This window comes from Exophiala dermatitidis, assembly GCF_000230625.1.
Source record: "Exophiala dermatitidis NIH/UT8656 unplaced genomic scaffold supercont1.3, whole genome shotgun sequence".
In the NCBI taxonomy this organism is placed as follows: domain Eukaryota; kingdom Fungi; phylum Ascomycota; class Eurotiomycetes; order Chaetothyriales; family Herpotrichiellaceae; genus Exophiala; species Exophiala dermatitidis.
In genome coordinates, this window is record NW_008751648.1 from 213045 (window position 1) to 239477 (window position 26433).

At 53.1% G+C, this 26433-nt stretch overlaps 11 protein-coding genes across 11 annotated transcripts; 6 read left to right on the forward strand and 5 right to left on the reverse strand.

The window, feature by feature from the left end:
- Window positions 1–479: 479 nt before the first annotated feature.
- On the forward strand, window positions 480–5930 carry HMPREF1120_03082 (phosphoribosylformylglycinamidine synthase). Its single transcript, XM_009157136.1, has one exon. The coding sequence runs from the start codon at window positions 906–908 to the stop codon at window positions 5043–5045; it is 4140 nt and encodes a 1379-aa protein (XP_009155384.1). The 5' UTR covers window positions 480–905; the 3' UTR covers window positions 5046–5930.
- On the reverse strand, window positions 5149–7087 carry HMPREF1120_03083 (fatty acid elongase 3). Its single transcript, XM_009157137.1, has 3 exons — window positions 6367–7087; window positions 6118–6311; window positions 5149–6058 (listed from the first exon to the last, which is right to left on the reverse strand). The coding sequence occupies exons 1-3, from the start codon at window positions 6772–6774 to the stop codon at window positions 5647–5649; spliced, it is 1014 nt and encodes a 337-aa protein (XP_009155385.1). The 5' UTR covers window positions 6775–7087; the 3' UTR covers window positions 5149–5646.
- Window positions 7088–7274: 187 nt separating this feature from the next.
- Window positions 7275–9138, forward strand: HMPREF1120_03084 (cytochrome c oxidase subunit Va). Its single transcript, XM_009157138.1, has 4 exons — window positions 7275–7939; window positions 8052–8097; window positions 8157–8274; window positions 8348–9138. Exons 1-4 carry the CDS (start codon window positions 7746–7748, stop codon window positions 8485–8487), a joined length of 498 nt encoding a protein of 165 aa, XP_009155386.1. The 5' UTR covers window positions 7275–7745; the 3' UTR covers window positions 8488–9138.
- A 525-nt stretch (window positions 9139–9663) lies between these two features.
- Window positions 9664–13487, reverse strand: HMPREF1120_03085 (uncharacterized protein). The gene has a single exon (XM_009157139.1). It carries the CDS (start codon window positions 13121–13123, stop codon window positions 10031–10033), a length of 3093 nt encoding a protein of 1030 aa, XP_009155387.1. The 5' UTR covers window positions 13124–13487; the 3' UTR covers window positions 9664–10030.
- Window positions 13488–13753: 266 nt separating this feature from the next.
- HMPREF1120_03086 (uncharacterized protein) lies at window positions 13754–14946 on the forward strand (the record flags this gene model as incomplete). Its single annotated transcript, XM_009157140.1, has 2 exons — window positions 13754–13898; window positions 13949–14946. The coding sequence occupies 2 exons, from the start codon at window positions 13754–13756 to the stop codon at window positions 14944–14946; spliced, it is 1143 nt and encodes a 380-aa protein (XP_009155388.1).
- Window positions 14947–14958: 12 nt separating this feature from the next.
- HMPREF1120_03087 (uncharacterized protein) lies at window positions 14959–16075 on the reverse strand. The gene is made up of 3 exons (XM_009157141.1): window positions 15651–16075; window positions 15463–15600; window positions 14959–15408 (listed from the first exon to the last, which is right to left on the reverse strand). Exons 1-3 carry the CDS (start codon window positions 15661–15663, stop codon window positions 15191–15193), a joined length of 369 nt encoding a protein of 122 aa, XP_009155389.1. The 5' UTR covers window positions 15664–16075; the 3' UTR covers window positions 14959–15190.
- Window positions 15972–19522, forward strand: HMPREF1120_03088 (uncharacterized protein). The gene has a single exon (XM_009157142.1). The coding sequence runs from the start codon at window positions 17013–17015 to the stop codon at window positions 17766–17768; it is 756 nt and encodes a 251-aa protein (XP_009155390.1). The 5' UTR covers window positions 15972–17012; the 3' UTR covers window positions 17769–19522.
- HMPREF1120_03089 (uncharacterized protein) lies at window positions 16149–19980 on the reverse strand. The gene has a single exon (XM_009157143.1). The coding sequence runs from the start codon at window positions 19825–19827 to the stop codon at window positions 17824–17826; it is 2004 nt and encodes a 667-aa protein (XP_009155391.1). The 5' UTR covers window positions 19828–19980; the 3' UTR covers window positions 16149–17823.
- Window positions 19817–23209, forward strand: HMPREF1120_03090 (uncharacterized protein). Its single transcript, XM_009157144.1, has one exon. It carries the CDS (start codon window positions 20161–20163, stop codon window positions 23056–23058), a length of 2898 nt encoding a protein of 965 aa, XP_009155392.1. The 5' UTR covers window positions 19817–20160; the 3' UTR covers window positions 23059–23209.
- Window positions 23072–24439, reverse strand: HMPREF1120_03091 (uncharacterized protein). Its single transcript, XM_009157145.1, has 2 exons — window positions 23969–24439; window positions 23072–23894 (listed from the first exon to the last, which is right to left on the reverse strand). The coding sequence occupies exons 1-2, from the start codon at window positions 24283–24285 to the stop codon at window positions 23192–23194; spliced, it is 1020 nt and encodes a 339-aa protein (XP_009155393.1). The 5' UTR covers window positions 24286–24439; the 3' UTR covers window positions 23072–23191.
- A 50-nt stretch (window positions 24440–24489) lies between these two features.
- On the forward strand, window positions 24490–26351 carry HMPREF1120_03092 (mannosyltransferase). Its single transcript, XM_009157146.1, has 3 exons — window positions 24490–24973; window positions 25031–25913; window positions 25967–26351. The coding sequence occupies exons 1-3, from the start codon at window positions 24808–24810 to the stop codon at window positions 26121–26123; spliced, it is 1206 nt and encodes a 401-aa protein (XP_009155394.1). The 5' UTR covers window positions 24490–24807; the 3' UTR covers window positions 26124–26351.
- The last annotated feature ends 82 nt before the right edge of the window (window positions 26352–26433 follow it).

Sequence of the window (26433 nt, forward strand, 5' to 3'; positions counted from 1 at the left end):
CGGATGCGGTGGATGATGGATGCCACAGCAGATTGGATCGTCCAAGTACATGCGAAGATCTGGGCATGTTGGGGGCTTCCGGTGCCGAGGATAACCCCCGTTTATTCACGGGCACTGGACAAAGCCGCCTAAAGGGGGTCCCCGAGGACTCCCTAGGCGCTCGCCGATCCCTTGAAATTATTCCTAGGGGTGCTCCACAGCCCCTAAGCGCACAGAATTCGGGCACAGAGACCCCTAGCAGCACAGCAGCACCTGTCTCACTCGTCTCACTCCGGTGTACATATAGTACAACGTGTACAGTTGGCAGCCTTACACGTGACTTGAACTCCTTGCCCGCGGCGATATTGTTATCATAACCTCACGGCTTAGCGAATAGGGTGTTATATGCATGTTGTGGTCCGACCTGGTCTTCTGAGAGCAAACAGCATGAACCGAATTACAAACGACAGTCTTTAAGTTTTAAAGTAGGATCAGGACAGAGGCGATGTCGCTGAGTGACTTCTTCAAATGGCCGTATGCTCTACCCTACCCCGAGCGGTGCTGGATGACTAAGAGGCGCCTCGGGCTTTTGCGTTCCAGCCAATGCCAAGCTGCCAGTGCGGGCGGGTCGTGCTTTTTCGTCGACAACTTTTTTCCGCGCGACGGATGAGTCGACGACGTCTGAAGATGATGACTGGAGAGGACAACCCCATGGTGTCCTATCCTTGTGTACGCCACACAAGCACTCCCTAGCCCTGCATAGGCTGACAATGGACAACTGAGAGACTCGAACTTCTCATACCAGTCAGCCTTAATACTTGCCCCGGCCTCGAACCGAGTACACAGTCGCGGCAGGCGATATTCTAGATACTGGGCAGGACTTCTCGACAATCAACAAGACTTGTTTACAAGGAATCGCCTGCGCAATGGCGTCGTCTCAGGTCTGTACCATTCCGGGCGGCTCGGCCTATTCCGAGTTTCGTCGCCAGGCCCTGGCATCCCTCATCGGCGCGACCGACGTGCAGGGACAGTACATTCACTATGTCGAACTGAACGCCCCTCTGGATCCTGAGCATCGTGCACTCCTGGAGAAGCTATTGACGAACGATCGACATGTGGAAGACCCAGAAAAGGACAGTGCATCGTCCAAAGTGCTACACGTTGTACCTAGGCCAGGGACGATTTCTCCTTGGAGTTCCAAAGCAACGAGTATTGCCCATGTCTGTGGGCTTCGCAAAGTCGTTGGCAGGATTGAGAGAGGTCTGAAAATTACTGTATCACTTGAAGCTGGCAAATCATTGGAAGAGGGTCGTGCTCTCGATTTTCTCCATGATCGAATGACTGAAACCATCTCAGAGGATGAACCAAACCTTGATCTACTTTTCCTACACCACGAGCCGGGCCAGTTAGTCACCTATGACCTCTACAACGATGGTCAGTCTCCCATCAAAAAACTCCAGGACCTGAATACCCGACTGGGACTGGCGCTTGATGAGTCGGAGATTCAATACCTTGCAGAGGCATATTCCAGGGACGGTCCGGTCCCGAGAAATCCCACTGACGTCGAGCTGTTCATGTTCGCGCAAGTCAATTCGGAGCATTGTCGACATAAGATCTTCAACGCCAGCTGGACAATTGATGGCCAGCGCAAGCCTAACACACTCTTTGGGATGATCCGTAATACTCACAAGCGCAACCCAGAGGGGACTATCAGCGCCTATAGTGACAACGCAGCGGTACTGACTGGTAGTCATGGCAGCCTCTGGGCCCCTGATGACCTTAATGGACAATGGAAAACCACGAAAGAGCAAGTGGACTTCCTTATCAAGGTCGAGACTCATAACCATCCCACTGCTGTGTCTCCCTTCCCGGGCGCTGCAACTGGCTCTGGTGGCGAAATCAGAGACGAGGGAGCGACCGGCCGAGGCTCGAAACCGAAAGCTGGCTTGGCAGGATTCTGTGTTTCTGACCTGCTGATTCCTGGGCACCGTCAGCCGTGGGAACTTGACTATGGCAAGCCTTACCATATTGCGAGCAGTCTCGACATCATGCTTGAAGCCCCAATTGGCAGTGCGGCCTTCAATAATGAGTTCGGCCGACCATGCACCGCCGGATACTTTAGGACACTACTTGTCGAGATGAAGACTGGTAAGGAATCCAGCGAAATCAGAGGCTATCACAAGCCCATCATGATCGCCGGCGGTGTTGGCACGGTGCGACCCCAACTTGCGCTGAAAGATCCTGAGATCGTTAAGGATGGCGCATTCTTGATTGTCATGGGGGGACCGGCCATGCTCATTGGGTTAGGCGGCGGCGCGGCCTCCAGTGTCAGCTCGGGAGAAGGGTCTGCGGAACTGGATTTCGCAAGCGTCCAACGAGGAAATCCTGAAATGCAGAGAAGGGCACAAGAAGTCATCAATGCCTGTGCGGCATTGGGCTCACATAATCCCATCCTCTTCATCCACGATGTGGGAGCCGGCGGACTATCAAATGCCTTGCCGGAACTGGTCAAGGACGTCAATCTCGGAGCAGAGTTCGAGCTTCGTGATATCGACTGTGCAGACAAAAGCATGAGTCCACTACAGATATGGTGCTGTGAGGCTCAAGAAAGATACGTCCTGGCTGTTGCTCAGGAAGGCATGAACAAATTCAGGTCCATTGCCAACCGTGAGCGCTGCAAGATCTCAGTGGTTGGAAGAGCCACAAGAAGGCAACAACTCAAGCTGACAGATCGCGACCATCCTGCGAAGGTGAATGGCCAGCAAGATCCGATTGACCTTCCTATGGAGGTGCTTTTCGGGAAGCCTCCCAAAATGAGCCGAGACGTGACGTCCAGGAAAGTCGACCTGCCAGCGTTTGATACAACGCTGAGCATGTACGTTCCGCAGGCCTCTACCGCTGGCCTGCTCGAAGAAGCCATCACCCGAGTGTTGCAGATGCCAGCGGTTGGATCGAAGTCTTTCTTGATCACTATCGGAGACAGGACCGTTGGTGGCTTAACCGCCAGAGACCAGATGGTTGGCCCTTGGCAGGTCCCCGTCGCCGACGTCTCCGTCACGGCCACCTCGCTCACCACGGGAATCAAGACTGGCGAGGCAATGGCCATGGGTGAGAGACCGACTATCGCGTTAATTTCTCCCACCGCATCTGCTCGCATGGCCGTGGCAGAGGCTTTGATGAATTTGACAGCTGCGGACCTGCCTGACCGTCTCCACCAAGTCAAGCTCTCCGCGAACTGGATGTCGGCCGCAAGCCATCCAGGCGAAGGTGCCGGCATCTACGAAGCGGTAGAGGCTCTTGGGATGGATCTTTGCCCTGACCTTGGCATCTCCATCCCCGTGGGCAAAGACTCGATGTCAATGAAGATGAAATGGCAAGATCCACAATCGAAAGAAGCGAAAGAAGTTACGGCCCCTCTGTCTCTGGTGATATCGGCATTCGCGCCGGTTCTTGACATCAAGAAGACATGGACACCACAGCTGCGCCGGTATAGCGAAGTGGGCGAGTCCACACTATTCTTCGTTGATTTGGGTTTGGCACACCGCTCGCTCGGCGGATCGATCCTTGCCCAATCCTTTAAGCAAATTGGAGACGAAGCACCAGACGTCCGCTCGGTAAGACTATTCAAAGACTTCTTCGACGCGACGCAGCAACTGCACGAGCAAGGGCTTGTGCTGGCATACCACGACCGTTCCGACGGCGGCCTATTCACAACACTAGCGGAAATGGCATTCGCAGGCAGATGTGGAATCGAGATCATGATCAATGACATCTGCCCAACACCGAACACGCCAGACGTGATCTCGGCGCTATTCAATGAAGAACTGGGTGCTGTATTCCAAGTGCGGAAGGAAGATGAGAACCGGTTCAAGGCGTGCTTCGCGACCTGCGGCCCTCCGCCAGGCTTGATTCACAAGATCGGGCGAGTCTCAACCAAATCGAGTAGCCAGTCCATGGCCATCTATCATGGTGCCAAACTGATCTATCGTGCATCCCGCGGCGAGCTGCAGCAGAAATGGTCCAACACGTCATACTGGCTTCAACGGATGCGGGACAACCCAGCCTGTGCTGATGCGGAATACGCCGGCATCCTCAACGACGCCGACCCGGGCATCAGCTACAACCTGACCTTCAACCCCAAGGAGAACATCAACACGTACAAGACGAGCTTGCTGTCTTATGTTCGACCGACCGCGCGGCCGCGGGTGGCCGTCCTCCGCGACCAGGGAACCAACGGACAGGCCGAGATGGCGTTCGCCTTTGATGCTGCGGGCTTCACGGTGGTGGACGTGCACATGTCGGACATTCTGGACCCGAAGCCGCACCAGACGCATCTTGGGGTGGACCACGACCTGTCGTCGTTTACAGGGCTCGCGTTGGCGGGCGGATTCAGCTTTGGCGACTGCCTCGGCGCCGGCCAGGGGTGGGCGAAATCGATTCTGTTCCACCCGACAACGCGGCGCAAGTTCGCCGACTTTTTCGCCCGCAAGGACACCTTCACCCTGGGCGTCTGCAACGGATGCCAGGTTCTGAGCAAACTGAAGGAGCTGATTCCCGGCGCCGAGGCCTGGCCCAGCTTCGAGCGCAACGAGTCCGAGCAGTACGAGGGCCGTGTCGCCATGGTCAAGATCTCCGACCCGCCGCCCGAGTCCGAGTCCGGCATGCCGCCCAGCGTCTTCTTCCACGGCATGAGCGGCTCCAGCTTGCCCATCGCCGTTGCACATGGCGAGGGCCGAGCCTCTTTTGTCACCAGCACCCAAGGCAACAAAGCCCTCGACGCCTCGTTGGCTCAAGACTTTGCCGACCGCCATCTCGCCCCGATCCGCTTCGTCGACAACAAGTCCCTCGCCCCCACCACCACTTACCCGGCCAATCCGAACGGAAGCCCCGCGGGTATTGCTGGCGTGCGAAGCCACGATGGCCGCGTCCTTGCCCTGATGCCACATCCCGAACGCACCGTTCTGCAAGGAGTTGGTAGCTATATTCCTGACGGCAAGGCCGCGGAATGGGGCGAGTACGGGCCATGGGAGCGCCTCTTCCAGAGCGCAAGACGTTGGGTGGGATAGAAACGGACAATTGTTTGGCACTTGCATTGTACAAACTGGGAACCTTCTGCCCTCTTTATTCTGCGCGACAGGAGACCCAGGCTGCATATAGAACGAAAACCGATACCGCGATGAGAGATTATATCTGTTCAGCTATTTGAGTATTTTATTCTTTTTATTCTTGAGCTATGTGACACCTCTTCTTTTCACCATTAACTCGTGCACTAAACACGAAAAAATGCATCTAATCACACAATTTAGAAAAACTGAAAGAGAGCATGATCCGCATGCATCCTGGACTTGGACCTGAAGCCCACTCAGCGGACCAACACTCTCATCTTTCCCCATATTTGTACAGTGTATACGCAGCATCTGGCCCGCCCGGGGTGGCGAGCGCTGCAGCAGTCATGCCCCCTTCCTGGATTTGGCCTCGGTCTTCGCAAACCGGTATCGCGCACCGAGGTGGTTCTATCGTCTCGCCGGCGTCTCCCCGTTCATGCCTCGGGAATTTCCCAGACCAACTTTGGAACTTGCTGCCCGTCAGTCCACTTTCCGTAGGGCGAATGACGCGGGTTAATGAGCGGAACATTTCATTGCTGAAACGATCATCCACTTCGACCGTCTAAGCCTTCCGCGAACGTGTAACCGGTCCGCCGTTCGATCGTCCAGTGGCAATTGCGGAGTCTGAGACTTTGTGCGGGTCTGGTAGGGGAGCGTCTTTCATGGCAATCAATGCCTCCTTTCCAGTGTTTCTTCTAGGGCGGCCAGAAACAGTCTGTTTCCTATACGTGGCGAAGTAGAAAGAGACGAAGAGGAGAAGGTAAGAGCTGAGGATGCCAATACCAGCAAAGGCGGCAAACTCTTCTCCGGCGCAGGTGCCCATGTTTGGCGCCCATGGGAAGTAGCTGTTGGCAAAGTAGGTGTACGACGCAAAGTAGACGAAGCCGAGGTCGATGACGAATTGAGTGATCTGAAGGATGGTGATGTATTTCTTCCACCAGATCCGAATACCACGCGCGGCCTGGAAGTAGTACCTGTGAATGCTTATCAGCCAAATTGTCCTGCCTGCACATCGACACGCTTCAAGACTTACCAGTACATAACCACATGCACAAGCAAGTTCAATGTGATTGGAACCCAGGAAACCGCCGTGTGACCAATCAATTGGGTGTAGCAAAGCAACGCAGTCGCACCATGGTGGTAGGTGTGAAGGAATGTGAGAGGCTTCTTCTTGAGAACCAGAAAGAGTGTGTCAACCAATTCGAGGTACTTGGTGAGATAGGTCATCTGGCCAAGGTCAGAATGGCGCAACGCATGTGCAGACACTGCAATTTCATCTTACATAGTACAGCAGAACCAATTCCTTGGTCCATCCTCCATTGACGTCGCAAATGGCATAGAAGACACCCCTTCGAACCAGAGTTGGTAAAAGTTGTTCGGTGAAAAGTGCGAGCAGCACAGCGCTGATTATGGTCAAGACCAAGTTGTGGACAATAAAAGGGCCCTTGAGAACAAATGGCGCGCGATGCTTCATCAACTCTCGACCGCCAAAGATTATAACATAGTATCCAATCAAGGCAATGGCCGTCTCTTTGAGGGTCGACATAGGGGTCACCCCATCCTTAAATTCGAAGTCGTCCGCCGAATAGCCCATAACGGCCGTATAGGCCTTGTCGAAGACAGGCCATAGGTGGACGCCGAAGGGGTGGTCGAGCGTAGGAACCGAAACGTACTTGAGGATGTCGGCCATGTTGTCGAGATACGCGGACAGGACGCACGCGATTGAAGAGATGACGGGTGAGACCCTGCTCAATTAAAGGCGCCGAAAGAAAGCCCAAAGGAGCGACTGCGTAACAGAAAGACAAAGAAGTAGAATGGACGAAAGAAAGTGAGACTGTAGAAGACGAGAAGGTGAAGAAGTGGTTAGAAGGTTTATAGGTGCGGGATGAAAGGGTCGGGATGGGGTTCAACTGACGCCGGAAGATTGGATTAATAGAGGCGAGAGAACTTTGAGGTGAAATTGTGCCCAACGTGTTTTCCCCTGAACACTGGCCGCCTACAAACTGCGATCTCACTGGCATCGCGGGCCTTTCGGCGCTGCAGGCAAATCAGGCCAAAATGCCAAGCTCCACCACATGCCGAGCATCCCTATTGGCCTGTGAGCTTATTTTCAATTTCCGCTTACCCCAAAACAGCGATTGCCGCGCGTGTTTCGTTTAGCAAACGACAAGCGCCTGCTGAATCCGGGGAGCCAGCACAGGTTATGCGTGTTTGAATCGCAAAACTCAATGCAACCTAATCTCAGCTTCTTTCAAAAATGCATCCAGAGGCAGGCCTTGATGCTACCCAGGCACAGCTGAACGGCCGCTGCCAGTGCAGTGTCCTCAGACGGCATCCATATCCCACTGCACTGGCACTGGCACTGCACTGCAGGCAGGACCGCCAGGCACCAGACCAATGACACAAAGGCGATATGCGCGGCAGGCGGCTATGAGTCTTGGCTGACGCGGGTCTGATTCAGCCAGTCAGAAGCTGTTCGTTTTTGCTTTAGCTCCACGAATCTCAGTTGGGTGCAAGTGCCCAGAGTGGACTGACTTGACTGACTTTGAATTGGTACCATCAATAACTGCCAACTGCACTTCAACTGCAACCTCACCCTTGCATTCAGTCCTCCGATCGAGCTTCATCCTTTGACGACAAGGTCCCGAGCAACCCGCAGCAATGGCTTCCCTCGCTATCTTCCGTTTCGCTGCCCGCCCTGCCACCTCGACTCTGTTCAGACCGTGCGCACAACCAGTGCTGAGGAGAGCTCCTGCCGCAGCTCAAGCCGTCTCTGCCAGATCTCCTTTCAGCTCCAGCGCCATCCAGCGAAGCGCCGGCCACGAAGACGAAACCTTCGAGGAATTCTCTGCTCGGTATGGCATACACCTGGGGGGTTCGAGAAGCCGTGATTCCACTCGGGCGCGGCTCAGAAACCCACGGCTTTTGAGTGAGTAGGAGCTTGACTGACGTGGACAATTTACACAGATATGAGAAGGAATTCGATGCTGTCAACGACGTTTTCGAGCTGCAGGTATGACAGGCGGAAACCACCGGAACGCGGCCAGGCCGTCTCTAACATTTATTGTGCAGCGGAACCTGAACAACGCGTTCGCCTACGATCTCGTCCCTTCGCCCGGTGTCTGCACGGCTGCTCTGAGAGCCGCACGACGAGTCAATGACTTCCCCACCGCCGTGAGAATATTCGAAGGTGCGCAATGGTCCTTTAAGCTCAGTAATAGAAGATATCGTTCAAAACGTTCTAACTGTCTCAAACAAAACAGGCATCAAAGCCAAGGTCGAGAACACTCAGCAATACGAAGAATACCTGGAAGAGCTTAAGCCTCTACGCGAGGAGCTCGGCGTTTTGCTGAAGGAGGAGTTGTACCCTGGTAACAGCGACAGCCCTTACCACAACGCTTAGACCTAGTCACTCTGGAAAGGGGAACAAGGTTGTTTTATATTGATGGAGCAGGGAAAGATCTGCGGCAATTCCCGAAGCAAAGGTTCGCAGCAAGACGAAGAAACTCAACCCAAATGTGTGTGTATATTGAAAGAAGTGTGTTTTTTTGTCTTCCAGCGCGCGGAGCGGAGGCAGACAAGCATGTCAAGTGTACACACTGCATTGTTCATGGCCGAAGGGGAGCCTTCATGGTCCGGAAAGACTCCAAACTACCTACGCCGTAGTTAAAATGTACAGTCGTCAAAGGACACATCTTTCTACTTCTGCTGGCTATTTGCTTTCCCTTCCCCCCGCGGTCATTGATAATATTTGCAGCTGTTTTTCACATTATCATCGTCCAAGCCATCACATCGATCGAGGACAACGCCCAATCCAATCCCCCTCTCTCTTCTCTTCCTGATCAATGCAAGTCAGTATATCACCGAGAACAATGCATTGAGATGACGAGTCAATTGAGTGGCAGTACATGTTCCCTCCATTCCTTCATCTCACTTTCGTCTCCAAGAAAAAGAGCAAGGAATAACATAAGATAGGGAAAGACGGTTCATATGTCCCTCTATCATCGCCACCCCCATCGCACAGAAAATTGAAAAGAATAAGAAAAAAATGAAGTTCATTGTGGAACTGAGCTGGCGGCCTATCTTACCTACCTTGAGGAGGCTTTCGTCAGACCTACACGTACTAGTACTGTATTTGTAGTTACCTTAAGTATGCGGTAGGCAGTCAATTCCAGAGACTCAGACGCATCAAAGTTTGCATACTAGCACCAGGGACCAGGCTTGCATGGACCATGCAACACACTTTCCAATTGCTCGGGGACACTGCATTGAATGAGCTTCATTGCAATGACATTTCACCACAGAGCAGCAGGGGGACTGAGGTCGCTGTAAGTCCGAGTGTGAGGGTAGCATGGAGGTTAAACGAAGGGAATGTACCTACCTACCTGGTAACCACCCATCGAGTACCCAGAGTGGGACAGAATTCGAATTACAAACCTTAGGTACCTGGATTGACATCCAAAGATACAACAAACAATAATGTCAAACGAAGCAGTACTCACATGGAAGCCAGCCGGGCTCAATAAATGGTACACCAAAGCCGAATGCCTCCCCCGAGCTTCAAATTCTATGCAATCACCGACAAGATCAAAAGTTCGCAAAGATAAAAAGGCGGAGAAGTGAAAAAATAGGCTAATCTAGCGAAAAATGATAAAGACAGAATGGAAAAGAATCAAATCATAAAGCATTTTTAAGTCATCACCATCAGAAATAGTAGAAAGAAGAGAACCCTCTCCGCCAGTGTCCGTCCAACCCCTCCGAAAAAAGAATTCGTTGGCACTGGCGTGAAGAGAAGGAAAAGAAGAAGCTGCTGTACTGTCACTCCTTTCCACATCTCTCTCCCATTTCCTCCATTGAGAGTTGGCTTACCCCCTGGAGAGCCCTCCCAAGGACCATTCCAATATTAAAGCCCTCCAGTAGTCGACCTCCTCGCCCCAAAAAGGTAATCAACCCCAAGATTCTTCTCGGGCTTCACCTTGGGCCATGACCAGGTCTCGAATGGCCCATCTCCAACCTCCTCTCCCATCATCACCTTCTTCCTCTTCCATCTCCATGCCTCTTCTCAACCACTTCTCCACCTTTCGACGCCATCTCTCTTCCTCGTTCCTTTGTCTTCTGATGAACTCAGGACCAACGTCGAATTCTTCGCACACTCCCCATTCGTCCCCACTGCTGTGTCCGGCGTCGCCCTCGCCGAATGAGTCTCTTGCTCCATGTCCGAAGCCGCCGGAGACCTTCTGCATGGTACCGCTCCGACTTCTCGTCTCGTCTTCCTCTTTGAGATCCTCGAGGCCGGCGAAGACGTCTTCCTCTTCCTCAATCTGGACACTTCCACTTCGAAGATTCGGTGCAGTCCCATCAGTGTTCTCGGCAATTTTGAGCCATCGCATTTGAGATGGGTCAAAAACCATGCCTCCCACAACCTGCACCCCTGTTACACTGGAGCCGACATTGGAGATCAATGCCAGGTTGGCTTTAGTTCCAGGGCTTGCAAGGCCTGGACCGGCTGGACTTCCAACTCGAGGATGGAAATCTGGAACATCAAATGGAGCCAGGGCGTTCTCATTCCCTTCCCATCTAAACAGGAGCGGGTTGTACTGCATCCCCTTTTCCGTTTTAGGTCTGTTCACATCACCGCCCATCGGTTTGATAAGGTGAGGCTTCAATTGGACTTTGTCGGGCTTCTTTTTCCTGAGGCTTCCTTGAGGGTTGCGAGTCGACGTGGTCGACTTCCAATTCGTTGAAATTGGCTGCAACGGCTCCCCCCGCATATTTTGGAAGGTGGTAGAGATTTGACGTTGCTCACGAGCAATTCGGGATGCAGCGGTATCTCGGGCAAACCGAGGAACATTAGTTGTGGTCACCGCTGTGGTAGGCCAATCGGTTTTCAGAGGTGAAAGGGGCGTTGCAGGCACAGGGGTATCACTTCCGCGACGGGTGCTGGAGAGCGAAGATGTAGAAGGATTCAGATGGGAGAGGCCAAGCTTGCTTCTCAAACTTCGTGGCGCCCCGCGACCAACTGGGGTCTTTGTGAACTTCGATTCAAGAGTGGCAGATGTTGGCAGATCGTCGAATATTTCCAGTTCAGTTCCATCACCATAATTTCGACGCCTTGCAGGCTTTGTAATGGTCTTCTTGGCTTGAGCTGCCAGTTCAGCTGGAGTCAGATTGATCCGACCGCGACCAGGGGTTTCAGGCCTGGTCAAGCCTGCAAGCCGCGACAGGGATCGTTGAGCTGCAGACATGCTGTCTCCTGAACCATCGGACCCTTGCCCACGGTAGTGCCGGCTAGCAGTCGTCTTGATGCTGATGTGTTGGGATTGGCCAGCCGAGGCCCCGGCAGGAAGGAATGGTATCGCAGTCTTCCTAGAATCTCCAATGCGAGACTCGGAACGGTCAGTGGGTGTTTTTGGACGAGACGGTATGTTTAGCCGGCTTCCTGTATCCTGTCGCGAAGGTGGCCTAACGTATGAGGCCGGTTTAGTAGGGGAGTTCAGGTTGCGCATGGCTGGCATCGATCTCTTCGCGCGCAGGAGTTGAGCGTTCGTCGTGGTTGGCTGTTCATGGCGCAGATCGGGCCTTGATTCTGTGCCACGGAGAAGTCGTCTGCTAGGGGTCGATGGAGTTGAAGGTGTCGAAGGAGTAGGAATGGTTGAAACCGATGGGTGAGTCGAGTGGTTGCCGAGTCGTGAGTTTGGTCGTTGATAGGAGGAAATAGCTGCACCTGTTTCCGAGACAGGTTCCAGATTTGACCGAGCACGTTCATGGCGGTCATGGGCGGGTTGAAATCTAGGCAACCTGGAAACCGTCGCCTGGGTCTTGTTAGTCGTGAAGTTCAGAGTGGTGGTGGTTCTCTTGGTAGGACTAGTAGGTCGTGTGCTTTTATGTTTGACGTTTCGGTTCAGCGTCAGTTTGGCTGCGTCAAACACCTCTCCGTCGCCAATTTCGAGCCCAGAGAAAAAGTCATCCTTGCCAGAGACATGCTTCACGTTCTGACTGGTCTGAGGAACGCTTCTCGGTTCTTCGACCGTATGCTCCTGCTGCCTTTGTTTGAGCTTATCCTCGAATTTGATAGGCCCGTCTGGGAGAACTAGTCCGTCAAGCCCTTCGTCTTCGCTTTCGGCAGTAAAAGCACTAGACACGCTTGGACTAAGGGCAGAAGCCGAAGAACTGCGAGCAGACCGCCCACCTCTTTTGGTTCCGGCATGTCTGGTGCCTAAGCTCCCTTCAGCCCATTCGAGGTCGAAATCTTCATCCTGCTGAGGTGTTTGTGGCGCCGGCTTTCTGGTTGATAGTTTTAGCTGTCCGTCACCTGGAATCTCGAGGTCATCCTCGATATTCTCGGTGTCAGGCTTGGTGGGTGTTGGTGGTTGTTGGAACAGGAGCGGCTTTTGTGGCGATCTCTGCTTTGCAACTTTGATTGTTCCAACGTCACCAAAGTCTGCATCGTCCTCAGTATCACGAAATGCGTCGAGTGTGATGGGGGTGGGCGCTGTCCGGGACTTTGGTGATCGAATCGTTTTATCGAGCAGATCTTTCGTCTCTGGTGTTTTGGGGGATGTTCTGAATGCTGCACTGATCTGACGCAAACTGTCCGATAGATCTCGATCATCTGGCTTTGCAAGCTTCAAAGGAATGTCGGCACCTGGCAGGTCGAGATCTTCCGACCAGTCGTCCGCGATGGCCTTCTTGATTTCCTTGCCTTTTAACCGTCTTATGGTGCCGCCCTCTAACGCAGATCGCGGCACGTTCGACGGCAGTGGTATTCCTTTGCTCTTCGCCAGCGCTATTGCGTCTTTTATCGAGGCTTGTTCGTCGACCAAGACGTCCCAGTTCTCATCTCCATGATTAGATTCCGATCGCATAGACATACGAGATGAGGCAGAGTCGCGGTGGTTGGTGTGAGGAACGGATACGATCGAAGTTGCGGTGGAAGCCGTGCGAAAATGGACCTCCTCCAGACTTTCAAAGTCATCTTCCCAGTTTTCGACGTCCGGACTTTCTACCGGAGTGCGCGGTCTCAGCGTGAGCGGTTCCATGGCTTGGTGTTGTTTGGTGCGTAAACAGTAAAGTTTTTCAATCGGCCGGGTAGATCATCGGTGTTGCCGACAACACATTTCCGAGACTACGGCCAAAAATCGCAGAAAAATCGTGGAATCGTGACGGTTCGTGAGGTCGTGAAGAAGTTGGACAATAGGTCGGTGAGATCGACGTCCGTCGGGTAGGAGAGCCCCCGTTGAGGGGAAATACTGCCGGTAGGAGGCAGTTGGGCGACCTCGTGCGGTCGGGTGAGTCAGAAGAATCAGGTCTCGAGGTCACAAAAGCCTAGCTCTATCTTTGAAGTCACTTCACCATCACTCAGGCAGTACTGAGAGGTTGGTGATGGATGATTCTGGCTTCGAGGTGGAGCTTCACCACGGACACAGTCGCGCAGGGAAAGAGAAGGCTGGGCACGAAACGCGTACCCAATCCGGTTTAGCGTGCCCTGACTCGGGTGTGTGATGCTCGTTTGTGGCAGCGGATCTGGCCTGCGCCGATGTCAGACGGTCCGCCCAGTGGTCTTTGCACGACGGTGAAGGGCGACCGCGATCGTCCCCATGCGTTTCTACAGCCTTGCATGGCGCGTGTAAATGGCTCTCAAGCATGTCGCGCTGCCGCACGCATGAACCATGGCCGACTCAAGCTGGGTGATCCGGCTTGAAGCCGACAACGGCGCAAACCCCATCCTAGTCAAGATCTCTCGCAAAGAAGGAGGACATGACCTTGATCTTGATCTGCTGGCTACAGATGGAGATGCAGCGTACGCAGGCAAAGGTACAGCACAGTGTGCGGCTCTCTACTGTCGCTTGTTGACTCTTTTGTAGTAAGACAGCGCAGCCTCAGAAAGCTACGTGCGCGAAACTATGATGGATCCGACGATGACTGGGCCAGCATTATCTCACACACATTACTCCTAAAGCAAGGACACACGATCAGTGATGCGCAGAAGAACAACCTCGACGTCGCCTGTTCCACCTCTGGGAAGGATCCCAATGCAACGTTGACCATAAACTTCCGTAACAAAGTTGAGGATATCACGCAAAAGCTAGGCAGTATTGAATTACCTCAAACAGAAGAAACTGATGACGTTGATCTTTTTGGGTGGACTCTGCAAGCCATCCAGCAGAGGGACCACCTGTACAAGAACGTCGAAACGCTTTCGGGGCAGCTCAAATCGAAGGACCAGGCGTTGAAATCACTGCAGAAACAAATCGACGAACTAGTGGAGGCCAAGGCGGAACATGAGAAGCAATTGTTGTCGAAGTTCACTGTGCTTCTCAATGAGAAGAAGCTTAAAATACGGAACATGCAGAGGGTCTTGTCAACAGCAAAAGCCGATCCAAGCGCGTTGCGGGAGATTTCGTCCTTGATCAAAAACGAAGAGCCAGCAGGCCCCGGACGGCGGAGCAAGCGGCACGCTGATGAGGCTCCCGCGGGTGATGAGACGGACGACAGCGACGCATTCGAAACGATGCAAGTCGACGGTGTTACGAACGCTCGGCAGCACAGAAACCGTGAAGCGCACTCTCCATCTTCACGAGAGATCACACCGACTCATTCCGAGACTGCAGACGACGACGAGCCCGATGATCTCGGCGGAGCCAGACCGGCAGCGGAACGGCCCAAAACGAGAGCCGCATCTCGAAAGAAGCAGACTGCACAGAAAGTGCCGAGTCCTCTCCCGCCGCGTCGAGAACTGCCATTCCAGAAAAATAGAAATGGCCAAAGCAGTGATGCACATGCATCACGGAACCAGCAGGGCACTCCCGCTGCCCCAGCAGCAGATGATGAAGAGACAGCGAGTGAAGATGACGAACTCTGAAAAAGTGCTAGATGATGGATGCAAGAATATCATTCAATAGTGAGACAAGGGATGCTTTCCGCCTAACGTCGAGATCAATGATGCTCTGCTAGTACATTTATCCCTCAGAGCATACATGCCTAGTATGCATCACTATTTGGCCCTGCACCAATGCTTCCTGAAAAAGTGCTTGCACATCCCTCCCTTGCTGCAACAATCAACAGAGGCTGCTCATGCTGATCACTCTTGAAGCGAGTGCCACCCTCTAGTAGTTGAAGTTGGGTTGGTCACGCTGGTTGGGATCGTATTGATCCATGCCTTGATAGTGTTGGTCATACATTCTCTCAGCACTTTCTCTTGCCTTCTTCTTCGCCTCATAAGCGTCGTATTCGTTCATGCCTTTGGTCTCGGCCAACTTGTCAACTTCGCCTCCGACGAAGCCGGCAAGCAGTTCTTTGGCAAAGGCGTGGGAAACGGGTTTGCCTGGAATTGTGGTTAGTCTCGTGCAACTGGTTTTGAGAAAAGGCTCGCACTTACCCTCCTTGCGTTGACGGTCCTCGAACAGCTTCATGCCTTCGAAGGCAGCGCCGCCGGCAATAAGTTCATGGGAGAACTTGGCTTGGTTGTCGTAGCCACCATCGCCATAGACTTGCTGATGGGCATCACGGCTCTCATCTGGATCTGTGGTTAGCTGAGAAGGTAGACATATCACGGTAGTTACGCACCCCAACCGAACATGGTGAACTGTATGAGTTTGGTTTGTAAAGGAAGAATAGAAGTAGTTGAAGGATAGCAGGGTAGTGGTCTAAGAATGATTTGGTTCTTTCGCGTTTGACGATGTGAGATGATATGAGGAAAACCAGAAGGAAGGAGAGGAAAGGGAGGGGGAATATATAAGTCTACAATCAGGCCAGGTCTGTCACCGGCTGCATGCGTTTTGGTGAAATGCTGCCCCTCAGTGCAGCCCCTTGACACTCATCACTGGCACGGGCAGTCCGAACGAGTCTACGATTGTACGGAGGGTTCAGCTGTAGAGGGACTGAGGACTCCACCATGTCATTGTTTGTTGCACCGCCTTTCCTCGCCTGCTCAGCTTAGCTCGACACGCGGTGCAGATCTCTCTATGCCAGGCAGCGAATCATGAAAGTCATTGCGTCAATGCCTGCGTAATATCTTTGACCACCTGTCAGGCACCAGGTCTGCAGGCATTGCTCAGGCATTGTCTCAAAGTCTGAAACTGTTCGTGATGCGGCATGGGGATCGATATGCAAACAACTTGAAGTTGAACCAACAGGCGGTGGCTGTGCTGTTTGACATTGGCACCCTGTGCACTGCCGTTGTATGGATCTTACCTACAGATTGAAGCAGCCCTGGAGAGTTCATCTGTCAAGCGCCACTAACCGCCCTCCCACTAAAGTTCTACTATGGCACCAACCCGAATGAATTCACCAACAGGGCGGTCAGGAACTTTCAAGAAACAGAGCGTCTCACTGTCTTACACTTTGCCCACATCCTTTGAGAGTCAATGACGCCGAACTTATCCGCGGCGGCCATTATATGCCTAGTGCTGAGCTGACATTCCTGCCGTACATGCGTTGCCGGAGATGAGGCAGTTAAAGGTGACGATGTCAGGGCCCAGCAAGTTGAATTGCGGATCCAGGGGCAGATGCTTGTTTGTGAAGCCAAGTTGCAGGCTAAAAGCTTGGTTTGCAGGCTCCGCCACGACGTCACACTGGTTCCTCGCACCAGGGTTCACAGCCAGTGATACTGCGTCTGTCAGCTCGACCTTCTCAGGCTTCAGCTGCTCACGTTGCGGAGCTTCAGCGTTAGCATCAACACCACGCACAGGCACAGCGTCTTAGCCTTGTCCCTGGCATACATTTATACCCAGCTTGAACAGACATACAACCAGCGACACCTGTTCAGCTAGGTGGCGCCATCCGATCTCGCGGGTCGAGGTCCGAGGCGAAACTTGAAGCTGATCGCAGCCGTCTTTCCACACCTTCGATCGTCCTCTGCAAGCCTTGTTTTCCTTTGTCCAGATCTAGTTTCTGCGCCACAACGCCGAAACTTGCCTACCTGATCCAATGTCCTCATTCCCTTCGCCGCCTTTACAGAGCGATCTTCCAGCGAGTCTGAGTCCAGTCATTCACTTGCCTCCCAACAACGTTCCGACCAACGTAATCCTGTTTCTCCCTGGACTGGGCGACACAGCGAAGAACTTCTCATCGTTTGCCAAAGCCCTCAATCTTCCAGATGCACTGACCATCACGCTGAACCCTCCGTTCCCACTCCCCTTCCCTTTGGGTGCTGGAGATCAGTGGTCTGAAGATCTTCAAGTCGACACAACAACGGGAGCCATCGATCCAGACTCTCCCTTGACACGCGCCGTAGGACTTGTTGCCAAAGACGTCATCGCGGACGTCTTGATCGGGAAATCAAGATATCGACCTGATCACATCCATCTGTTTGGCTTTGGTCAGGGAGGCTCTGTGGCTGTTTCAGTTCCCTTACATCCTTGCCTATCGTCTTCAGCTCCCTTGGGTGGTGTCATCTCCGTTGGTGGTTATCTACCTCTCTCGACACCACTTGCTGCGATTACTTCGAAGAACAGAACACCTGTATTGGTGCTCTCGGGCTCGAATTCACCGCTTGCGTCCCCCGACTCAAGCCCGTTAAAACGCATCAAGTCGGCCTACGAGTTCGTCACATATCATCAATGGAAGAAGGCCGACGATTCTATGCCCAAGAACCGGGACGAAGTCCTACCCATGATGCAGTTTTGGGGGCGCCGGTTGAAAAGCAGGCGCGGCGTTCCCGACGACGCAATTGAAATTAGTTAAAACTAGAACCTCTCGGTTACGTGTTGTCTTTTGAACGCGAATGAGCCAGTCGGTGTCACTTTTCGAGCCTGTCCAGCTCGTCTCTGGCCCTGGTTATAGCATCTTGGGCTTCTTTTCGGCTCCGGACTTCCAATTCATCCTCAACAACCCTGCTGGCATTTTCAACCAGTTCTCTCATCCTCACAACAATCCTTCGGATCAAGTCTCTTCCTTCCTCATACAGTCCGCCTTCCAGAGCCTTTGTGGCCTTCAACCAATCAGTCTGCATCCGCCGCAGGGCAAATGCCGTGCCTAGCGCCACAATAGTGCCCGCCTCGTATAGACTTCCCGGCGTAAGAGAGATGTATGTCAATGCAGAGAGGCCAGCTGTGAGACCCGTTATTGACACTGTCTTGAGCACAATCTGCTGTGCTGTGGCCGTAAGATCTGTGATAGCACTTTCAAGGTGCCTGGACCGCGTGGTTGCGATCGAACTTGAAAGAGGTACTGGCTGTGGCGACGGTATCATCTGTATCTCTGCTACACCAGCCTTGTTGGTTACAACTGCATGTAGAGGGGTCTGCGTTGCAAGGTCGGCATGTGCCAGCAGCACCGATGGAGTAGTTTGAGCCACACCATCAGCCCTTGGTTCGGTTGTCGGGAAGGCTTCGTGCTGTTGTTGTGACGGCACAGCCTCCATAGGCGAAATGCCTGCCTGCGACAGCCGGCCGCATAATTCAAATACTGCCCTCTCGGTCTGAGGAAGCCAGGCATTTGTCACCAGATCCGTGATGATCAAGCCCACATCATCCACTCGCCAAAAGAGCTTGTACCATGCCAGCTTCCGCCAGTTACGTGAACTCCAAGCAGCCGCCAAACCAGCCTGTAGCTCTTCGTGTGCGTTGCGTGAGAATGCCTCAATGGCCTCGTCCAGATTCCTTCGGGCAGCCATGCTCAGGCTTTTAGCTGCGTTGGACTGGGCTTCAAGAGCAGCTTGAGCCTCGAGATTCCGCAAGGCATTGGTGAGCAAGCCTGAAATGAGATCTTTGACAGCCTTCGGGATCGGGCCATCGGATCTCGCTGCAGAAACCACTGTCAACCAAGTGGACATTGCTGGCATGCCTGAATCAACCCATTTATGCTCGTACGTAGTCGCCTCGGACACGGACCTGCGGATCGCTGCAAGGCCTTGTTCCGCCTTTGCAACGTCCAGAATCAAGACTTGTTCCGAGTCGTTTGCCTTTATATCTTCGAGATTGACCGCCAATCTCACCGCATTGCGATCTTCTATCGCAGCAAAGTCGGTCGAGGCCAGCAGCTCAGCTGCGGACAACAATTGGTCCATGCCCTTTGTGACCAACAGAGTATTGTGGACGGGCTGGCTGATGGTTGTTTGTCTACCGTTGAAGGCTGTAGGAGTCCCGATTGAAGGTGACAGGAACGCATCCGCAGGGACAGTTTGGGCACCTTGCAACAGCTCTCCAGGTTTCAGGCCACTGATGCTGGAGACCAGGATTTCCATATTGTTCCGCTCCAACACACTGGAAGGTATGTACAAGACTGGAATTGACAGCCTCGGCCGCTGTAGACTCGGGTTTGGCGGCTGGCCGAAACGAATAACCAGTCCTTGACTCAGGTCCTCGTTGCCCACAAGCAACTCTCTTTCCCATGATGCCTCATCCTCCAGTGCATCCGCTAGTAGTAAGCGTACCAGTCTGCGCGCCGTGTCTTGTACGTTCAGCCCCAGGATGGCCACTCTCGTCGTGGGTGTCTCGGACTCCAAGCCCTGAAGTGCAAGCTGCAGTCTGCTGAGATTGACTTGTGCCGACGCCTTCTTCCGTACATCACCGAGAGCATCATATAAGGCTTGGTAGCGCGGAGCGATTCGTTTTTGCGCATTCACCGCGGTGTGGGAGCTGAGAGTCGAGGCATGTCGCCGACTAGAGGAGCGTTGAGCTCGCCGTAGGGTGGCCTGGGCAGCTTTCTGTGTCCGCCATGTCGCGCAGGCAGGACAATAAAACAAGTTCTTGAGGAGAGCGTCGAGGTGACGACCGGCACGGGTCACTGGTGGCCCATTCATGGCTTCACACGAACAGCTTCATGAGCAGAGTTGCGTGCTCAGTCGATCCTGGTGTTCGTTGCTTGTCGCAGGGAAGCAAGCAGTGAGTAGCAATTACATGTATTACCACTATTTGGAAGCGGGCTCATCATTGGACCATGGGTAGGGGTCCTTCTTGTTCCCGGGCGAGCCACGCGACGCGCCTAACTGCAACAGACTGAACTTCAACTTTAAGGTACTTTCCACATTCATTCGAAATACCTTTGGCAAATTGACGCCACAACAGACCATTACCAGTGGTGTCTTGCAAATCGAACGTATGACACGAAAAGACTCTGACCGGGAAAAGGAGCCATGGCTTCTACGACCGCCATAAACACTTGGATTGAGGAGTTGGCCCTTACCTTTATTCCATCAAATAGCAAATCCACAGGAAAAGACATACGAAAGCACAAAGATGCGTTTGTCCGCCGGATCAAGGACCATAACTATGGCCGGACCGACCAATTCGCGGTCGCCGAAAAGCTTTCCGGACTCGAAGAGAAGTTTATGGTGGCTAACCTTGACGATGTCGCCGAAGAATTATACTCGCGCCGTATAAAACTGAGCAGATACAACGAGCGTTGGATCCCAGATGTTCTTGATCTACTGCTGCATCTGTCTCATGAACCAGTGAAATACAGCCGGGTGGAAAATTTACAAAGGCTTCGTCCTCCACTTCAGGCTCTTTTGCCTTTGAAATGGGCTGACATCAATGCGGACGACCCCGTTGATGCGGAGGACGATATCTGGAAAGTTCCGGACTATAGCGATTTCAGCTCTGACGAGGATGATATCGTGGTTTTCAGCAACAAAAAGTCTCCTGCAAGTGCTCCAGAACTCAGCCAGAAGCAGCTCGCGCTCGATAAGATTCTTGACCTTCGTGAGGACGATGTCAATCCAAACTCGTCTCATGACTTTAAAACCGCTCAGTTCTGGCGTGGTCCACAGCAGGATGCGGCCCTCAATGAAAAGCAAGCAGTCAGGGAGATTTTGTTCATGTTAACCGGACTTCCCACAGCGATGTTCATATCTTCTGAGCGCGGACCACGGCCTAACCCTCTTTATCGGATCCGCCACCTTGATCACGACGCTTCGAGAACACTCTTGGATGCCGCATCCGATCTGGGTTCGCAGGTTGACAGGGTCCGCCAATGGGTGGCAGTGCGGCAGACTGAGAAGGTCATGCAAGTTATTCAAGACAGGATCAGCGACGTATTAGTGGAGTTCGAGCGTCTTGTGTCTCGGGTCCAGTACGATATTCTGCATGAGACGTCCTGTACGGGAGTCATCAGTTTCATGCAAATATTGCACATGATGAAGAAGAGGTCTGGTCGTCTAAGAGCCATTTCTTCTATCACGTCACATCTGCCCCAAAATGACACCGTTGCATGTATGAACATACTCTACACATGCATAGACAGAGCTTACTCCGCTTGTGATTCTGTTACCTCTGACACTCTCCTTCCAATCTTCACTTCTGCCTTCCAGGTGTACGCACAACCTTACGATACATGGCTATCTACGGGAAAATTGACCTCCTCCACACCATTCTACATCAGCGAGAGCCAAGGGCGCCGTAGCGGAGCGACGCTGTGGCATGATTGGTTTATGATGTCTCCTGGGGGTGCAGAAAAGCTGCCTTGTTTCCTGCAACCCGTAGCCGACAAGATGTTCAAGGCAGGCAAGACTGCCGCGTTCCTACAACATCTAGGACAACCAAACATCAATCACGGCAAAGAGTTACTCGGAATAGCTGACGCCTTGACTGAGACCATAACGATGATGGAGACATCCCCAATTCCCTTTTCAGCTACCTTCGAAATACTTCTGAACCAGAAAGTCGATTCTCTTCTCGTCAGTTCCACTGCCGCGCTTCAAGAGATTCTTGAAGGCCATTGTGGACTCACGCGCCTGCTCGACGCGCTTGGATACCTCTATCTCGGAGTTGATGGCGTCATTCTAGACCGCATTGAAAGTCGATTGTTTGGCCGGATTGATCGGTGTCTCGACATGTGGAATGACCGGTTTCTCGTCGCAGATCTGTTGGCCGAGGCGTACCAACGGGTCGAATGCATCGAAACTGACTCTATCACGGTGCAATCAACATACACGTTCACTAAAAGCATGGCGAGTCGGCGACGCTCCGTCAAGATCCTTGGTACCGTGGCGGTCTCATATCCAGTCAGCTGGCCGCTAGCCAACATCATCCCACCGGCCTCGATGGGTTCGTACCAGCGGATTGCTTTGATGTTGAGCCAAATCCGACGTGCCAAGTTCGTTTTGGAGCGCCGAGCATACTTCAACGTTCAGCACTCTGTGATCGGTACTGGCGGTGATGACCAGCCGATCATGCACATGGGCAAAAGACCCGAGGAGAATATGGAAGCGGATTTGCATGTCCCAATGAAGACTGAAGTGGACATGAGGCAGACAGACCAAACACGAAGAAACGCCCAAGCCCTTCACACAACGCTGCTATATTTTGTCAACGTCCTCTACGACCATCTCACCACATGCACCATTGGACCGCTAACATCGGCCATGCGTGCCAAACTCACATCGGTCATCCCAGATGGGAAGGACGATGTTACTACCCCTCTGCGGCCGGCCAGCAGCGTCGATGACATGATCGCCGTTCATGCTCGCTACGTGCGCACTTTGACGCATGCTTGCCTTGTGAGCGCGCAGATCAAGCCTCTGCGCGATAGTCTCTTGGCCAATCTGGACCTATGTATTCGCTTCGCTGATCTGGTAGCTGTAAGCTCGGCGAGCGTGCGCAAGGCGGGTCCGCAGAGAGAAAGAGAAGGCTCTTTTGTCTCGGCCCGAAGCAGGCACCGATCGAAGAGGCGGCATGTGGGTAGACATGGCAGCGTTACCCAGATATCATCAAATGACCTGTCGCACGATATGAGTGACTCTTCGTCGTTTGGGAATGCCGATGGCGACAGTGATGGCGAACAGGACAATACCGACGCAGAAGAAGAAAACGATGACGAGCAATACTCGACGTTCATGCTCGACGAGGATACCTCACTTATGCAGGAGATGACGAGCTTGCGCGCCGCGTTTGTCAAGCATGCCTCTTTCCTGGTCGCCGGGTTAAGGGGCGCCGCAAAGACCTCGGCCGAGGTTGGGGACGGCTTCGAGTTGCTCGCGGATTCACTTGATGGGATTGTAATGAAAGCCCGGGGGAAGGGGACTGCTCTTTGAGGGAACAGGAGCATTTGGACAGAATGAGAGACTAGAAATCAGCCTCCGAAGAATTGTATCAATTTCCCCAATAATAAGGTACTTGGATCTCTGTTTCGATGGGTATCAAACTTGTTCCTTTTCATGATTAATGTCAAGACGTTCTCCTCCATTTGGTCTCATCCGCCTCATCAGGTGTAGCTTCGGTTCCTTGAGCGTCGTCCTCTCTAGGGCGAACAGTACCTGCTCCCGGGCCCAGACTTTGGCCTTCATTTTGATGTCCGGCGGCAGCAACTTCTTCTCCTTCTGCTTCTCCTTCCACCTCTTCTTCCTCATTTGTTTCTATCCAGTTCCCGTTCTCGTCGACGAACTCATGCATGTTCTCCGCCGTGATCCAGCCACCACTGCCAGGCATGGCGGGCGGCAGACCTCCATCGTTCGCGCCTGGGAACGCCAAACCGGCCTGGAACAGACTAGCTGAGCCTGCCTCAGCCTCATCGCCTTCCTCGCCAGGATCCACAGGGTCAGGATGCAGGTTCGAGCAGTTCGACAAGGCGGTGAACATGGCCATGACGGGCGTCTGTTCCGGCTTGTCCTCGGCGACGGTGGGATCGGATTCCGTGGCGGCGGCAGGCGGCGCAGAAGCAGTGGGGATGATGGTGATGGAGACGGACTCGGGCTCTACGTCTTCACCGTTGCCGTTATCGTCTTCTGTCGACGATGATACCAGTTGCATGTATAGGCCCTGCTGCTCACCTGCCGAGGGTTGCGGGAGCGATTGGATGGCGTGGAGGGATATGGATGGGTAGGGGATCGCGACGCCCGCGGAGGCCGCGTTGGAGTAGAGAAACAATTTGCTATAGAAAGACAGTCAGTATACTGATATGGGAATTTCCAGGGCGATGAGAATGGTTGGTTAGGAAGAACTTACTCCGATGTCACCCAGACGTCTAGATCTTCCACCACCTTTTGCTGCAACCCTTGGTCTGCGTCTGCGTCCCCGTCCCCGTCCGCTGCGTCGCCGTGGGTCTCGGTGCCGTTAGCGTGAGATTGAGGCTTTGCATGTTCTAGAAGGGGAGCAAATGCAGCGACATTGCTGATTTCAGGCTCGAGGACAACGAGCTTGCTGCGGTCGCTGTAGTAGTGTAGCACGGGCGGGCCGGAGTAGAATGAGGCCGGGGTAGTGGATTGATGTTCGGCGAGGGGGATGAAAGTCGAGGCTTTGGGAGGTTCTCGCAGGATTTCCATGGCGGCAAAGACAGTTACAGCGAATGCTTGACTGGCTTTCGTTTCAGTGTATACTCGTTCTGGAGTAACCAGCGAGGTGCGCGTCGTCAAGTTGTAGCAATAGGAAAAACAGAAATACCGTAGGAATTGAACGCGAAGTTGATGAAGATTCAAGTTGACGTCGACCCTGATCGACAGGACCCGCCAATCATGTTCCCGCCACTCGATGTGGATTTATCTTTTTTCCGCCTGCAAGTGGCCGCGCAACACAACGCAACACAGCGCAACACTGGACAATTCAACTCATCTCAAGTTCAACGACGACTCCCACGGGTAGTGATACTGCAACTCTGTACAGACCAAATCTTCCACACCACCGTCGCCATCACCGCCACCGACCGGTGTCACCACCCAAGCAAACGGTGGCCAAGTCTGCCTCCTTTCCCGCGTTCTCCCATCTCTCCCCTACTTGCTCGCTCTGTTCTGGCCCAGGTCATGTTCCTCTGCGCAGCTGATGGATGAAACCTCAACCTCCCCGTCAACATGGCAGTCGCACGACCCGTGAGGTTCTTGGGGGCGCTGTCCGTCATCCTCGTCTTCTTTCTGATTTACCAATACTTGCGCCCTGTCCCCAGCATCTCGGTGCCCGGCGCGGCTTCTGGGAATGGCGAGAAGATCGCTGACATGGAGCGTGATCCCCTCCTAGACCGTAAGGATGGAACCCACCCAAACCACATGGTCACTTACTGACAGAACTGCGATTTAGCCGTTGGTGAACCCCCCGAGCCGCTTTGGCGACACACCGATCATGACTACTCTCCCGACAGCCCGAATTCAGCCCGAATTAATGCCACTCTCCTGTCACTTGTTCGCAACGAAGAATTGCGCGACCTGCTCCCGACCATGAGACAACTGGAAGAAACATGGAACCATAAATTCAACTACCCCTGGACGTTCTTCAACGATGTGCCGTTCAGCGAGGAATTCAAGAAAGCCACCCAGGAAGTCACCAAAGCCAAATGCTCGTACCATTTAATCCCCAAGGAACACTGGGAGATGCCGCCGTGGATCAGTCAAGATCTGTTTGAGGAGTCGTCCAAAATCCTCAAGGAGAATGATGTCCAATATGCCGGCAAAGTATCCTACCACCAGATGTGTCGATGGAACAGCGGCATGTTCTATCGCCACGAAGCGCTCAAAGACATGCAATATTACTGGCGGGTGGAACCAAAAGTTAAATTCTTCTGCGACGTGGATTACGACGTCTTTCGATACATGCAGGACCACAACAAAACCTACGGCTTCAATATCAACCTCTATGACTCGCCAGAGTCTATTCCCTCACTGTGGCCCGAAACGGTCAAGTTCCTGGCGTCACATCCGGAATACCTGCACAAGAACAACGCGATGGCTTGGTTGACCGACGCCGAGCGTCGACCGGAGCATAACATCAAGGCCCATGGCTACAGTACCTGCCATTTCTGGTCCAACTTTGAGATTGCCGACTTGAATTTCTGGCGTAGCAAGGTGTACGAGGATTACTTTACCCATCTTGATCGGTCCGGGGGCTTTTTCTACGAGCGATGGGGTGATGCCCCGGTCCACAGTATTGCTTTGGGCTTGTTTGAAGACGCCAGCAAAATTCACTGGTGAGTATATGTGCTTTTTCGTCCTTGTGCTTCGAGGCTAACCTCCATCGCAGGTTCAAGGATATCGGGTACAATCATATCCCGTTCTACAACTGTCCCAACTCGCCCAAATGCCGCGGTTGCGAAGCAGGAAAATTCTACGCTGGTGAATCATGGCTCCAGCGGGAAGATTGCCGGCCGCTTTGGTTCAAGTACGTGGGTACTGGTTGAACAATCAGGTGCTATGGTGTCGAGGCGCAGTGCTGGCTGGCTGGCAGGGGTTTCGAAAGTCCGTGTATAAAATATATTTGCAGCGTACATACTTGAATCAGCTGGAACTGAAACACAGGAGGGGAATGACAAGACCGCTTTACATCTACACAGTACGTGACATTCGCTTGTTTCCTCCTGATTATAGAACCAACCAATCTCGCCTTCACGTGCGATATTAGTATTCGAGGATACTGTATGTCGCCTGCTAGTAGTACTGCTAGTATGTTACTAGGCGTAGGTATATATTGTGGTACATGTACTAGTACAA